This window comes from Magallana gigas, chromosome 3 (assembly GCF_963853765.1).
Source record: "Magallana gigas chromosome 3, xbMagGiga1.1, whole genome shotgun sequence".
Taxonomy (NCBI): domain Eukaryota; kingdom Metazoa; phylum Mollusca; class Bivalvia; order Ostreida; family Ostreidae; genus Magallana; species Magallana gigas.
The window spans coordinates 12,008,275-12,025,537 of record NC_088855.1 but is presented as its reverse complement, the minus strand read 5'-3'; the positions used below and the strand labels follow the sequence as shown (position 1 = coordinate 12,025,537).

The following is a 17,263-nucleotide window of genomic DNA, read 5'->3' as shown; positions in this document are numbered from 1 at the left end:
AAGGAACGCATGAACCTACAATATCCAACTCATTCTACAGCGTTCAAGTTAAGTTTATGAATATTTCAATTGGTTGTTTTTAGTAGTTCAGCTACAATTCATTTGAGAACCACGTGGCATTCATATATCAAACTATATCACAGGGTACTAGTATAGTGCTTTATGAAATGTACATTTGAAGATCATTAAAAAAATGTATGTTTTGTAGCAGAGGGTGTATGAACCTTAATACAAAAGGACGTCCCTTACCGGTAAACCCAGAGGTTTTTTAAGTCTGTTTCATTCTCTTCATTTGGTCCTTACTTTGTTTACCAGAGTTTGCGTACGTTATGGCTTCAAATTAAGGATGCCGATTGTTTGTGGCGTTTTTTGCGGAAAAACTACATTAGCAAAATTCTAATCTACACCAACTCTGGTTAATTAGCGAAGTTTCAAGAAAATAGACAATCTGGTTCTTTTTTAGGGATCACCTTTATTTTTTAGAATGCGCAAAAACATGTGCTATAAAAATTAAAGTTGGTCTCCTTACTAATGATGTAACTTGCTACACGCATGCAGCTTTACAATAAAAAAAACTATAAGTCAAGTATGATTGTTGGTAAGATTGAGTAAAGACGATGGAAAATTCCATTCAAGTGTTTGGATAATGGTAATCACTATTTATCACATTGTGGTAACGCAAACAACATTTTCTTCAACAGCGCAATAATCATTGCAATGGATGTTTTAGCAAGATAGCTTGCAATGAAATAAAATGAGAATCGAAATGCAAACAATCATTAAACTTAATTTGATATGCTTCTAAATCGTACAGCCAGGTAACGTGTAATTGTACATTTACATGCTATGCAAACGTATATTTATGTAAGAAATAATATTTATTCGTTAATTGTGGATTATATGTTTTTGAAAACTACATGTATATCTTTTCTGAGTTTTAGACATCGATATTATTTCTATTTTACTGCTTTCATTATGTTTAACACATGAATAAAAATTTACAATGTGAAAAGGAAAGATTTGTGGAGGTAAAACGATACTTAACATCATCATACATCCTCCTTTCTTTAAGTGACTGAAATTTATTTTAATTTGTCAAAATAATCTTAATATATAAAAAATGAATGTACAAATATCTCTCCGAATTTTGTTAAAAACTATCTAGCACACAAAACAACATTTCTTAAAAAAGGAAGTATCTGTACGTTACATGTACATGAATTTCTTATAAAATACTCTCAAAATACTCTTTTTATGTTGGAACTTTCTCGCGATTACGTAGTTCATGATAATATGCAGATGAAGAGTCGTATTTTTTATCATCTTATCTAGAATCTATTGTTAGCAGTAAATCAATTCCGTCTGTCAATCAAAGTCATAATCAAACTTTAATGATCGAAACTGTCAGAATTACTCCAAGTTCATCATTGCGGGCGTTACATTTCATTAATCAAATTCATTAACGTGCGTCTTCTGAGAAAAATGTTTATTCCGTATAATCTATATTGTTCTTGCATGGCAGTGATGTCTGACGACTACACATTCAGAACTGCGCACGCCGTTGCAAACAACTAACCACAGAATCAATCAAGAACATAAAAAGTTGACACCACTTTTTTTCCGGAAAAATCATTTGGAAAAATTATAAACAATTAACGAAAAAACTTTTTAACAATTTATCAGTCTCAGTTCATGAACTGTTGACCGTACAGAATATATTTTTGAAGAGATGAAAATTAATAACTTTTTTTTTTTTTTTTACAGAATTGCTTCGGAGTTAAATAGTATTCATTTTATTTTATAGTTACTTTTTAAAAAAAATAACAGGAGTTTTAGAATATTTTTTTTACCAACTTTGACCAACTACCAGATTGAAAACCTCTTTAGACTATACTATCATTCATGATACATGTATGCATATGAATTAAAGACAAACCAAAAATACAGTATATACACACATTGTAAATCAATTTCCTCAAGCGAGGGAAATACAAATTACATTTTATAGCTCAATCTTGATGTTAATAATTTTTTTTATGATATTTGTGTCGGTAATGATTTATGATATTCGACCGACATTTGAAATATAAACACAATTACAACAATTCAATGATTTTGATCTTATATATTGCAAAGAAAAAAAGAAATACTAAGGTTGATCCAAAAGTAATGTCACACTATTCCCCAAATTTCAATATTCATAAAATTGATAATTTTTTTTTGAAATGGATAAATATGTAATATATACATGTATTTGTGTTGTCTCAGGTTCCGTGGATTATGTGTGCACCCCTGTCCTAGGACTTTAAATTCTCAAAGATTATGAAACTTGATTTTGCGGCAATACTAACTATGATATTTTAATTTTATATTAAATTGATGTAAATGACTTACATAGATGAATACCTTACAATATAACATTATTAATCTATATTTATTTTAATAAAAATTTGATGAAAATAAGTGCGTCTTTTCTAGTTCTTTCGTTCAGTATCATTATGACACATCGTTTAATGAGGTGTATTCAACAATGAATTCATTAATTACATTTTAAGAGTCAATGACTGTCAGTCACACTTTCTGTAAATAGTATTCATTTTTGACCCCAAACACGGAGTGTATTTATTCACTTCGACCCCGGACATCTAATGTGTCATAATTGATAATGAAATTTTGATAGACACGCAGAGGACTTTAATTCTCAAAATGCATAGACATTGCACCACAGGAAAACAGTTTTAATCAGGAATTTCTCCTGAATAATTCCATAGTTTATATTGATATCGATAGGCATTTCTATGTAAAGTTTTAGAAGGCAGCACGCTTATAATTACCAGGGTAATTTACACATACAGGCTTATTCATTTTTTTTCAGTATTGAGATACATAGAGTAAGAAAGTATTGGTGGGATTCGTTCATGTTCTTCATGTTCCGAGGGATACATGTATACATAGAAACTCTTTCCATGTTTTTCCAACAATATACATAGAGCTAGTTTTATGTAAATAATAATTCATCGTACCTGTCTAAGATGTCTGACTCTAATGAATAAAATATCGGACACAAGACTGAAGGGCAATTTTATTTTAACTTGAAAAAAAGAATACATTCATGTTTTTCTGCCTCGGACCCGTATAAAATCAAATCCATTTGATATATTCCGTCTGTGCAAATAACCAAACGGACCAAAGAAGAGGTATCAATGATCTTGTGCTTTGTTTTTGAATACTTTTTACATTATTAGCATTGTTACATTGTACTGGATGTAGACCTATTTCATTATATAGAGCGAAGTGGTTCATAGTTACATGAACGAGAGATATCGGTATCCAATAATAATTGTTGTGATAGTAATGCTCATGGAAAAAGACAATTTATATTTCTCAAAAGCTGTAGTTCAATGTTTACGCAAAGACAAAATTTTCTGGAAATATATCCAAACCTTGTGCATGAACATATGTTTTGTTTTTTTGTTTTGTTTTTTTTTTGTTTGGTTTTTTTTTTGCCAAAATGGGATCTTTTAATTAAATATTAAATAAAAAATGGTTTATATAATTTAAAACCGATATTCCATTCCGTCATTGTAAATCCTATTTAAACATTTCTATATCGAAATTCTTTAGCTTAACGATTTTCTGTAAATTGTTCCTTCGATTTATGTCAAACAGGAAAATGCACTTCTCTGCGTATTGGTTTACAAATGTTTCGAACCTTTTCCTTCTGCAATGTCTGAATTTTCAGGGTATATTTCAAAATGTGTACACTATTATATTGTAAAATAGTATCTAGAAACAAGATGCAAGCACAGATCTACGTATGCCAGATTGATATGTCAATTAATAGGTAATGCATGGTCATGATGAAGCAACTTTCATTCAGTCGATTTATTCTTTATTTATTTATTCTAATAACTTCAGTCGAGTCATTGTAAAAAAAAAAAGAGCTACGGTAAATGTATATAGAACCTTATCCAAGGAAGAATTTAAGACAAGCAAAATAAAGAAAATCTTTCACGTCTTGCATGAAAACATTTCCAAGTAAGCCCAAAAAATGAGAAAAAATTCAGAATTGGAAAAATAACAATGTTGAAACATTCATTTCAACATGGATATATATCATCCCGGGTTCCGGGCTCGTCCTTTGTTGTACAAGGACCGTGACAAGACCTTTTTCATTTCCTAGTGCGTATTTACAGGTTTTCTTTCTTCTTTGTTACATGCATATTGCGTTCATTACTGGATGAACCTCCCGGCTGATCAAGTAGAGACAGGTGTATACCTGTGTGTACACATCGATACGACCTGCCCAACATCACCTGTACATCACCTGTACATAGACTGACCCTGTTGTAAATCCAGTGTCACTCAGGGTAGATATGTTACCAATGTTTGATAAATTTAGAAAGTCTCGACATTGCTTGCAAAACAAAGAAATAGATCCACGCATTTTTTCTAGCTATTTATATACATGTTTTATTAAAATAGAATGAAAATGTCTTTCTTGGTTGTTTTCATATCAAAAACAATGTATTCAGGTTTATTTTGAATTCAAAGTTAAATATATAGAATAAAAAGTTAGCATTGTCAAGAAATTGAAAATAAAAACTTATACATGCTTGATGTCCACACTGAAATAATAAATAACTCTTTCCAACTTCTAAATGAAAAGCTAAATTATATTTGATTCAAATAAATTATTGTTTTTTTATGATTAAGAGTAACATTTGCCGAGGATATGAGAAACTTCAGTAAAACTCAATATCTTTAATATATTTTGTTTTGTAAAAATCAAAACATGTTCTCAACCGGCCTGTCCAGACAAAGTCTAGATGCTTGTGTAAATAAATTAAAATACATATTTCTCAATAATATGTTTGCCAGAAAATATGAAGCTGGGGCCATGTAATCAAAATATGTATATTAACGTAAATGAAATTTTATCATTTTAATAGTATAGTAGTGAATTTTTTTTTTTCGTGTATATTCAATTTCAATTTACAAAAAAACCACATAGTTTGTTACTTCCACCAATAAATAGAATTTGTGAATTTGTGAGTGTTCGATTTGTAAGACAAACTAACGCAAATTAACACACAAATGTATATATATATGCACGAACGCACGCGCCCCTACCCTTCCCCCCTCTCTCTCTCTCCCCCCTCTCTCTCTCCCCCCCCTCTCTCTCTCTCTCTGGCAAAATTGAAGAGACCATTCCTGAATATCGAAAAACCGTTAATCATTTAACAAAACAAAGGTTTTCCACAAAAATTTTTGGAAAACACGAGCAAAAATAATTGCGGAATGTTCTTTTTTTTGCCTAGTAAATTTATTCAATGTCAAATGAAATCGAACGTGATCAGACAATTTTAAAACATGCATCAATATGACATAAAATTAAGCTGAACACAAAGCAAAAAATGAGCGATTTTGCAAATTTTATTAGATCTTCAAAGTCTGACCACTAAAAACAGCGATCAGGTTTTGAAGAGGTATAAAATTAGACAAGACATGTCCTCTTCCCAACTCATTTGACAGGTGTGATGACAAATGCGTTTAGGAGGATCACAGGCAAATGCTAGCTCTACCTGTAGCGCACTGGGCAGACGACACTACTACCGTTTAGGGGCTCTCTTGGCATGCAGTGGACTCGCTAGGACCAGTGCCGGCATGATGATATAAGGAATATTAACTCTACCCACGACAAACCAAAAGTTTTTTGCACCGAATTTGTTGTAGAAACTTTTCTAAGGATTTACTTTTAAGGAATACGCTTATAAAGACTTTAAGGTAGGTGTTTTTTTTATTAATGATATTAACATAAATGTATTCTCATTCATAAACTGTTGCGAGTTGGGTTTTTTCTTGCGAACGCAACGTAAACGAAAATTATTCTCTTCTCTTAAATTAGGTATGGAAACATGGCAACGTGAATTACATAAAAAATACGATGTTTTTAGAAGAAAAAAAATGAGGTGAAAACACCTTTAAAATGGAATCGCCTGAAAGTAAGGAACGTTTGTCAAGACCCAAACACCTGATTTATAGGCAGTAGTGCTAACAAATGTTTGCCTGTTGAAATATCAATTATTGTTTCAAATAAAGAGCAATCAATCATGTTTAACTTCAGTTTTTAATATAAACTCTCACAATAACACACTACAATTAATCAAAATTCACCAAAATGTCGTTAAGTGCTGTATCCAAGATGATTAATTTTTTATGTTTAGATCTTGTTTTTGAATTATTGTTTTGATGAAACATTTAAACGTGCATGCTAAATTACAGCAAGTTTTTTTTAAAACACTTCTTTTAAAAAGCCCTCATCGTAACTATATGCTTTTCTGTCTTTTGTGTTATTTAATTTCCTGAAAATCGTTCATATCTCTATCATACCATTAAATATGTTTGCAAACTACTCGGCATCATATAGGTCACATCTATATTCATAACGTATTCTTACGAACCAGGTCATGAAAAATTTATGAATATTATTTTGATAAGTGAATTGGGTAATGGAAAAGAAAAATAGGAGACGGATTCATAGCAATGGAAGATAGTGATAACTACTTAGAAGAAACCATCACCGGGTGATAACCGAAATGACATCACTACATTCATAACCTCAAAGAAGCCGTATGTAAACCATTATTGTTGGTCGTCTGCATTACGACATTGCGACACAATTAATCATTCAGGTGGACAAAACATGTGCTTTCTAAGCTCTAGACATTTCATTGTGTGTTTGACAACAATTTGGTCAGCAGAAACAAAAGTGACCGAGGTATAAATAACGGACAAAAATTCCCCCTAATTTCTTATTCACTAGGAACAAATATTTGCTGACTCACAGAAATGGCTATCATTTTTGCCAAACTTAGTCTTGGAGTCTATCACAGAATTCTTCATATAGAAAAATGCCCATTTCTTCTGGATTAATAAGGAAAAACATTTTGTTGCAACACTTAGTTGAAGTCAAAAAAACTACATCTGTGTACCAATAACAGAATATGCTAACATATTCCTATAATTTCCTATCATTCCTATTTGTGTCTACTCCATACGGTCTTTATGTAAGGTTTATTGCAATCAGCCGGGGAAATAAGAATATAGCATGATATCGCAGGTAAATCAATTGTCATTAAGACATAGAGAGTTTATGGTATATAATTTACAGGGAATTTTGCCTACTTTTACATGTACTTTATTGTAAATAGCTACATGTACCTATATACCTACATTATAAAAAAATTGAAAAATGTATTAAGGACCAGAACATATCAACAAAATCCATGCCTTTTCAAGAAATATATATTTTCTAGAACAAAAAAAAAATGGACTATGTTTAAAATTTTCTGTAGATTGTTTTTTTTAATACATGTAATCTACAAAATTGATAAAATGGGAATTGATTATTCGTAACTTTTGAATTATTTCCTTATCACTTGTAGTATCCGACTATGAGTCCCCGATTGATAATTTTGATTTAATAGTTTGCAATATTTTGCAAATTCCAAAAAGACCACATAAGCCAATTGGAATTTCTTTATTTTTACGGACGATTGCGCAATGCTAATCACGTGAAAATAGTTTATCCCGACCCTCCGATCCTACAATACACATTGTTCTGCAATATTGCGTTTTTATGGCGATATAACTCATACTGCACAATATCTCCGTTCTTCTGTTCAAGAAGGTAATAAAGGTGTCAAGAAATCAGTAGTGAAGGGTTTATCGGCGACTCGTACACGGCCACAATCCGGATCGCTCGGACGACTCCTAATCATAAAACACAACACACATACATCACTATTTCTTTGGCCACTTTTCTGTTCAACTAACTTGTTTTTTTCACTAATAAGTTCATCGAACAAATCAGAGAAAAATTTCCCCAAATTTCCCGTCCTATTTGCCACGAATTTTGTGACAGCCGAATGAAGATTTTAAGAAAAAATTAGTTGATCAAGGCATTAAATTTTTTTACGATATCGATAAATAATTCTTCAATGTAATTAACATGTTACAATGTCATTAGTTGTCACTTTAATAACTGAAATAGTAATTTTGTGTTGAAGTTGACACATTAAGCTGTTTATCTATTAACATTTGCACTAAAACACGTGAAAAACCCCTGCGGACCTTGTTATAACGAAAAACATCCTGACGAGCGCCAGAAACAAGCGGACAGTGTGGGGGTTATTGGGAATACAGTGGTAGCTTGTCCTCTATTTTTATTGATACGTATTACATGTTATTATGATTTGACATAAGTTCCTCTCCCGTAATCGAACTCTTGTGACGTTGTTTTATTTGTGCACACTATTGGATCTATAATATTTGATTTGAATATTCATTGAGAGGAGGGTGTAGAATATGGTCAATACCATAATGATATCCACATTAAAAAAAAAGAAATTATACATTTTTTTAGCTTGGAGTAAAATTGCCAAATTTTATAAAATGCCAGTGACTTAGATTTGACTCATCTTAGCGCATTGACCACACTTCATGCCCCTTTGAAGTAAATAAACTTTAACCAGACAAAACCAAAACAAATATCAAAGCCAGAGAAATTCGCACTCGTCAGGTAGTTCCATGAACTTGTTCCTTCGGATTTCTTCTCTGTCAATGATCTAAGTGGCAAAAAAAAATATGACAGATAAATTATGAAAAACGATAGCAAACGACAAGTGTCAAACCCATTACTGCATTCCTAGCCACGGGACTTTAAAGCGATATGCTTGTAGAGTTTTATATCATTTTTATCACCTATCATCACCGGAATTACGTATGAATTGGGGGATTTAATAATTAAAAGTAGAATAAAATAAACAAACAAGCGATGATACAAAGAAACCCACAGGGCATTTTTGTTCTTTTGTCTGTTTTTTTTATTCAATTTGTTTCTTTCAACGAGCATTGTTTCACTTGTAATACAAACTGGAATCTGATTAACAAGGAAATCTATCAATCCATTGATCCCACAACGGCATTCTGGGTAACAACTTTTATTTATACAACATTTAAGAAGTTTGTTTTGTTAATTTCATTTAATATGGTTATTTATTTATCAAAAGGGTTTTAATGGTTAATAAATAGATGATATTATCATGTTCATCAGCTGAAGAATTCAAATCGAGTTTCCATAAAATAAGTTAAAGAAAAAAACGGGGCGGAAAAGATGGCTATGTTTAACTTAATCAACAAAATGTTTTATTGAAAGACTGCAAGAGACACCGATTTTGTGTAACTCAAACTTAAACTTTTAAGATGATAAAAATCAACGTATGAACAATGGGTGGTCCACTAACTACATTGTACAAGTACAGTACCTATCTACCTAAGTATTTCGAATACGATTTTGCTGGCCATAATACAGTTTGAGAAATAAAAAGTAAACATTTTAGCTCTTTTCAGGGAGGTTAAAATGGTCCAAAATATCACGTGCCTATAATTTGAATCACCATGCTCCGATGTGTAGGGCTTGTTCTCGGCATCTAGTGAATGAAATGACAAATGTTGCCCTTGTTTTCGCCATTGCTTTGAAGTGATAAACTTGTGCCTATAAACTGTAGTATCTGAAGCGCAAGTAATGCAACAGACACGAAGGTTAAGGGGTTGGAGACAGGAAATTGCTGACTTAAGTTTCAAGCTATCATGTGCAGATCGTTGCCCATATCTTCTGTTCTTGTCAATTCTGTTAGTCCTTATAACCTAACTGTTGAACATGCTCTGAGATACATTTGTAATCAAATGACTTCATATCAATTTTTTCTTCATCATAAGATCTGCTTAAGCATTCGATGAATCATGAAATCTCTATGATACTTTCAGATAAAACATTGGAGGTTTTATAATTCAATTATTCGCACTTCTCTCACCACGGGCATACATTATTCATATAAACAAGGTGTTTTTCTTCATTAGTTGCCGGATGGACAACGTAATATTCCTGTGACGTCCGATTGTTAAAACAAAAAAAAACACGTTGTTTATTGAATAAAAAATACAAATCAGAACATCATATTCAAAGCAAATCTGACAGAACATGGAATAACAAGTTCTCGTGTGAATTATGATTGTGAGGTGTCTAAGGAGCTTCTCTGTTTTTTGAAGCCTCGTCTGTGATTTCTGATGATAACTTCCGGTAGCTGTCAGGGCTAAAGTTAATATAATTATATTGTACATGAAATGGGAGAGGACTAATCTTTGTCGTAATGAATGTATTATAGATCACATTATACATGTTTAATATTAGATAACTCACGATTTACGGTCTTGTAAGACCCATTTTGATAAACTTTAAAGTGTCTTTTATTTAATGCTATGATGTCTAAAACGATTGGTTTGGTCAACACTGTTCAATGTCATAAAGAAACCTTGACCAGTTTCTAAAGTACAGTGTATATCAATCGTAAAACCTGCTAAATTGCAGACTTGGAGAAGAGAGAGATTTAGAGACTATTTATTGGTATTTTCTCATTAGAAGATGATAAAAAATGAGAGAAATTCTCATCAATAGAACATATCCTGATCTGCTGGTCTGCCAGTATTTCTGTGGGGGTCTCATTTATCGTGACCAATCTGGTCTTCTTATAGTCTATTAGTCATCATTAAATGTTGGTTAACTCTTTTAAGGCGCACCTGTTCTATGGCTTAGAGTCTCCACGTTGATACCTTATCCTCTCCTTCTATCTATGATTCTAACCAAAAGTTGAAAAACCTTGATAACACACCACAGACCGAAAATAATTGAGTTCAATTTATATGACTGATATCTAAACTATCTCAGACTTATGTGATATTGAACTCAATTTTGTGTTTTTTATACATCATATCAGATTTATTAGCCTCTCTTATCGTATAATGGACGACACAAACGATACCATTAATAAACCCAGCCCCCCCCCCCCCCCCCCACACACACACACACAGGACTAGCATTAGTATAATATTTCTTGAATAAGCCTCTGAAGATTCAAGATACAATAATTTCTTTTCTTGAACAATCATAAAGTATTGAACTCAGCTTGACAACACAACAGTTGATGACTTTGAAAGTTAATTCATTGTATGTTTATGATCTTAAGTTAACAGGTTACACCAGATACAATTTAAGTAGGAGACGGCCTTATGAAAATTTTGGTTTGCTAACAGAAACAAGCTTTATCCTTGACCTGCTTCAATAAACAATGCATCATCTTTTTAACGCAAGAACTTAATATGAAGATGCATGGTTTGCTACTTATAGAAATCATGAAGTCTTGTTGGTGTTTCCAAAATAAGTGGTGAGCCGTCAACTTTTCAGTTCAGAGGAATACATTGTGACTTCCTTGCCTTTACTTATTAAAGATATGATAATTTAAAAACTTGTGGTGCATTATTTATCAACCTGGTTTTGATGAGAACAACGGCATATGCGTAATGGTATTATGTTAATGAAATTTTAAATACAGCTAGGGAAGAATTACCAAGTATCATTAAAAAAATAATGATCCTTCCATTATTCTAAAACCAAGAAGGTTGAAACACCCTTTGTAATTTTCAGTGTATTCCTTTCTGGCGCAACCGTAGGTCGTAAACCACATACAGTACACGTGTTTTGGGCACAGAACAATGTACATGTCAGATTTGTCAGAGTCGTATTTTTATTGTTTTCTTAGTGGCTACATTAATGAACTTCTCATCATAAGACGAAAAGCGTGTCCAACCATGAAAATGTAATGTCTGTACACGCGCACGTAAATCTCGAGCCTGCCAGCGGATGTATTTTTTGTTGTTGCTTGCAGTAATTTTTTTTGTGAAACTCTGAAGTCCATGCATTAAGTTTGTGAATTTATGATACACGAGTCATAAAACAATAACTTATTTTTTGTTTTTGCTATTTACAGTTTCAGACCATGCCGTCACTAATGTCCGTGCTGCACGTGCTTGTCCTGTTTCTGGCGATTTTTCCCATCAGTCGTCTGCAAATCAGAACGCAAACTAACGCCAACTCAAGATTTGTTCAATGGATGAATGGCCTTTTCTACCTTCCAAGAGGAAATGAACTGCGCGTGCGCAAAGAGTATCGTCTGCTGTCTGATGAAGAGCGACGAAGCTACCACCAAGCCATACTTCTTCTAAAGAACGACCGGGTACATACGATTTACAAAACTTAGAAATAAATATCATAGTTAAGCTTTAAGTACTTTAAATATCTTAAACATTTTCAAATTACACTAATAATTTTGTTTTTAAATGAGAAACAATTTCTTTCCGATCAAAACTTATGTATCATTGCAAAACTTCAAAAACTTTGATTTCTTTTAGCATTTTTTAATTGTACTGGCCAACTTAACAAAATAAAGTAATTAAGACTAATTGGAAACACTTTCTTTTCAGACTGTGTTGCCAAATAAGTTTGATGCCATCGCCTCTCTCCACCATCTCAATACAGCCTCGGGCGCCCACGGCGGCCCCGGATTTCTGGGATGGCACAGAATCTACCTTACACTGTAAGTTTTTTACTTGTACATGTATATTCTGTATTGTCTCCTCTGAAGGGCTGTGGCGTTTTGTTTCAGTCATCTGTGGTCGATGACAATGCAAAAGGGGACAATATCCTATTGGTTGTTGTTATTTCCTCCCCCCGTTTACATGTATATAAGGACGAATTTTTAAATGTCAGTTTATATTGTGCCCTAAATCAGCCCAAGGATACATGTGATACGAGTAACCGGTTGACAGGCGGGCTTGGTAGCCGATAAACAATGTTTTTGGAGGCTGACATGGTGGGAACTGAAATAAAACGCGACATGTTTAGATCCTGGTGAATAATCTCATTTTTTCCCATTTTGTTGATGGAAAAACTATATTAACTGATGTTCATCATTTTTGTTTGGTTAACCTAAGGAAAAATCAAGAACGTACGAAGTTTAAATTATCACAAAATCACAAAAAGAAAAATATGCTTATATCGACTTGAAAAACAGATATTTGTTGGAAAAAAGATATTTGTCATCTGATCTTTATTTATCTCAAAAACTGCATACTATATCATCTTTAATGTAGTAAGCTGTAAAACAATGGGGCTGTTCTGTATGCGTAGATCATGAGGCAATGCAGTAGTTTTACCGATTATTTCAGGAATATTTATTAGAGATTTTGATGTTTAAAACAAACTATACATGATAAGGTATCGTATAATTTCGCCCCTATAGAGATTTGCCTCGATGTCGAGAGATGATTTTGCATTAAGACCTTGACTTAAGCTAAAAACATCGTATAACTTTCAAATAAATATGTTTTGGTCGATCTAAAATAAAGCATTCCATCCATATTTTTACAAATTTCTCTTAAGTTTGTTTGCGTTATGAAAACACACTCGTAACGAATGAGCTTGTATATTTTTAAGGAGTGGGGGGGGGGGGGTGACTGGTGTAATTAGTTGAAGGTTTATAACTTTGTAAGATAGTTGATATTTAGAGAAAATCATTTAATACCGTACTAACTAAAAGCTGAAACATTGGACCAGGCAATTTTAAATATCATAAGATACAGCAAATATACAGCTCAATTTTTAAAAAAAATTAAATAAGGCGGGTTTCACCATGGGGGATAAGCCCGTTTTGACCCTAATCTCTTCGTGACTATAGTTATGGATACGAGGAGCTTGTGGTCAAATCGGGTTCAGGTCCTGTTGATACCGCATTTTTCTCCAGATGCAAAAAACCAGTTGAAGGGCAATTCATAATTCAAAAGAAAGACCCATTTCTGTCTTACGAATATACGTTTTAAACCACAGCGTTATATTAAATCATAGTTTTCTTCTAACATCTGTCATCTTGACAGTCTCATTCATTTGTTTTCAAGGTCTTTCGTGAACAAATTTTTAGACACTGCGCTGAAAACGCACATGTACATATTTGATAGTTACTCAGCAATCCTACATGTTTCATACATTTCGTCTCACATTCATAGGCTTGTCTGATGAAATAAAAGACCACCGTCCTTCAATTTGACCGTCGCAGTTGATATCATTTGCATTTATCTTGGTTCATAAGAACGCATATACTGATTTGTCATTTCCCGTAACCATTTGTGGCTTTTTTATGCCCTGATTTACCAAAGGATACGTTATTCTCGATGATCAAAATAACCAAAAGTCATGCAGGCTAGTTTTGTGTTGGTGTAGAAGCGTTCACTGTTTCTTTATTTTGACTCAAAAACACAATCAAAGAACTACACTTCGACCCTATCTTCTAACAAAAGAAGCAACTGCTCAGGTAACATAAATATCTCAACACAGCCATCACAGTTAATCACAATGCGCAAAAACCCTATCTTGACGGAATTCCAGTCAAGAGTATAGTTAATCGAGAAAATGGAAATTTCGGAAATATTTGAGTCATCTAGTTCACAGTTAACGCCTACATGGGTTCCAGAAAGGCTCAGTATGTGTCACGGTCCAGTTAATGGGCATAAATCAATGCAATGATACTACAAAATATTGATAGGAAACAAAAAAATGAAAGCATCATTGTCTTAGGGGCAAGTTTTTGTGACCTTACTGGGTTTTTATCCTATCATATCTGTCATAGTGCAAATGATTTGAAAACACGCAACCTCTACGTTTCTTCCATTATAGTCTGTATTTACCGATAGTAAGATGATGATTTATTTTTATTTTTTTTATCAGTTTCGAAAACGCCCTTCGAGAGAAAGTTCCCAACGTAACCATTCCATACTGGGACAACACACTCGATGCTGAGCTTCCTGATCCAAGAAGATCCATCATGTGGTCCCCATTATTCTTCGGAAACGGAAACGGCGCTGTAGTAACTGGCCCCTTCCGGCGATTTACTACCCCTTACGGACCCCTCCGCCGCGATATAGGAGCAGACCGAAGACTGATGTCAAAAACAGATTTAGAAAATGTATTTAGCCGAAGGTGGATGTGGGAAATCTCGAACCCCAGTGCCGAGGACCGGTATAATCTAGAATTGTTACACAATCATGTGCACGTCTGGATTGGGGAGCAAATGAGTCGTATAGAATCTTCGTCATACGACCCAGCGTTCTTTTCTCACCACGCTTTCGTCGATTGTTTATGGGAGGAGTTTCGGCAAAGACAGAGGCAACACGGCATTAACCCCGGCCGAGACTATCCGAGAATCGTCGGGGATCAAGGTCACCAGCCTCTTGTTTCTATGGGGCTGGGAAGACTTCTTGTAGTTGATGGAATTAATGACATTTTCACTCAGAGAATATATAGTTGCCAGAGGAGACCCGAATGTGTGCCGGGGACCAATCACTGTGGTTCCCCATACATTCGTTGTAATTGGTCGACAAGAACTTGTTTACCTTTAATAATGAGCAACAGACCAAACAACCCTGTTGCCCAAGGCCCAGCTCAGCAACAAGTGCCCTGGTGGGCACGATTAATGCAACGAAACGGGCTATTTGGTTGAAAAAAAAAATAAAGAGTTTTCCTGGTATAGTTTCTCATCAGTTGTGCCAATTGGGTCATGGGTTAAAAAGGAATCTTGGATCAAAGGGTCGAATGTGAAAATGGGAAGTATTCTCATCTGTAAGGTTATGGCGCAAAGTTAAACTCACCAATGTTTTTGTTAAAGCCGTTCAGTGGGTGAACGGGAAGTCGTTGTCATGCATTTAATATAACTGGGTACATCAAAAAACCAATTTAAGTTTTCCAAGCTTCCAAATTTCTGTCCGAGTAACAAACCCAGACACAAAGACGTTTCCAGAACGATACAATCTAAATTTTTATCATATATGAATTTATCTGTAGTAGTAAAAGTTGCTCAGGCTAATCCGTAAATATCTTGAATAGAATTATGAAACATCATTTGTGCAATATTGATATATACTTGTACAGTACAATATCAATTATCCGTGTGTCATTTAGACGTGTCTGTCCTTTGTTATCGTTGTGTGTCCCATGTTTAAAAGTATGAATCAAGAGCTAGGGCATACCAGTATGTATGTGAGATTAAATATTCTGTGAGTAATATATTTTTGTTTAGAAAACCATTCTAGTCCACTCTCCCCTATATAAATATTTTCCCCAACAAATCAAGTCATCGAGCCTTTCCTGTCATTATAATGTTGTAAATAATTGTGACGTAATTATATGATTGTCAATCAAAGATATTTGATTGGTTTTATTCAGTCATATACATGTGTTATTACATTCTGTTGAAGTGTTGCCATTATTTATTTTGCAATTAAAGTTTTTCTTCCATTATTTCTGCTGTATTCATGATTCCTTATGCAATTGAACTTTGAGGGTACGAAACCCTTGTTCTGAGGTGATATCCATGTCTATGCCAATTTGTAAACACGTGACTGGTTTCTCCAATCGTGATTCGTTAAGGGAGAAAATAACGGATATCACATAACCAGCAAACTCTTTTTACACATGAATTTGAAAGTTTACTAATTTTTGAAGAAGAAAAAAACCAAAACAAACATTTTATTCAATAAACGTTCCCTAGGTAAAATGCAAGCAAAGTAGTAATAACTTCAGTTCATATCTTAATGCCATGCTCACGGAACAAGACCTGTTTTTGTTTGGTATTTATTTCTTTTTTAGAATTATAGACAGTATTGATTTATGGAGTAATTTACGCAACCCAGACACATCTATTAACTTGGTGTCCGTTTAAGTATTGGTTTAGGTTTAAATTTGACTTCGTTACACAAATGATACAGTTGTATAGCATGGTATAGTGCGCGAAAATACGTCTGCACAACCGTTCGTGTACCAAGAACATCAAAGAATTGCAATTCAAAATATCGATGCCATCGTGTCAATACATGTACATGTAAAGATAAATATTACACATATCGCGTGTTTAGCGAAATTGATATTGAAACACACGAACATATTAAGCATAAGATTTGAGTTTAGTAGTTTTTGACATTGTATTTCCACTGGGTTAACTGTTTGGGGCGTACGTCTTAAAGGGGACAAGACTAACTTTCTGACCTCTCGTCTGTTTTGTTCTATGTCTGCATAAGCTTATAACACACAGTGTAAGAAAATTACAGCTAAATAATTGATTCTGATCGAGTTAAATTGGGAGAAAGTGAATGATATTGTTTATAATTGGTTTGCTTATAGTGAACATAAAGTTTTGTGAACGGATCTTAAGGCATTTATAAGTTAAAAGAAATGAAATGAACTTAAAGGGGCATGGTCACGATTTTGGTAAAATTTTTAGTTTAATGTTTTTATTATTTACAATGCTTTAGAAATGCA

At 33.5% G+C, this 17,263-nt stretch overlaps 1 protein-coding gene across 2 annotated transcripts; it reads left to right on the top strand.

Annotated features, from left to right (window-relative positions):
• The first annotated feature begins 5,576 nt into the window (after positions 1 to 5,576).
• LOC105320011 (putative tyrosinase-like protein tyr-1) lies at positions 5,577 to 16,248 on the top strand. Of its 2 annotated transcripts, none has more exons than XM_011417765.4 (4): positions 5,577 to 5,787; positions 11,889 to 12,134; positions 12,382 to 12,494; positions 14,678 to 16,248. In XM_011417765.4, exons 2-4 carry the CDS (start codon positions 11,898 to 11,900, stop codon positions 15,447 to 15,449), a joined length of 1,122 nt encoding a protein of 373 aa, XP_011416067.1. In that variant the 5' UTR covers positions 5,577 to 5,787; positions 11,889 to 11,897; the 3' UTR covers positions 15,450 to 16,248. The 2 variants fall into 2 exon arrangements, with proteins under 2 accessions (XP_011416067.1, XP_065934580.1); XM_066078508.1 differs by lacking the exon at positions 5,577 to 5,787 and adding an exon at positions 11,747 to 11,785.
• Positions 16,249 to 17,263: the final 1,015 nt, after the last annotated feature.

Coding starts and splice junctions, on each gene's coding strand:
- LOC105320011 (XM_066078508.1), top strand. CDS start 11,762: ATGTATTTTTTGTTGTTGCTTGCA. Junction 12,135..12,381: donor TTCTTCTAAAGAACGACCGG/GTACATACGATT, acceptor CTTTCTTTTCAG/ACTGTGTTGCCAAATAAGTT. Junction 12,495..14,677: donor CACAGAATCTACCTTACACT/GTAAGTTTTTTA, acceptor TTTTTTTATCAG/TTTCGAAAACGCCCTTCGAG.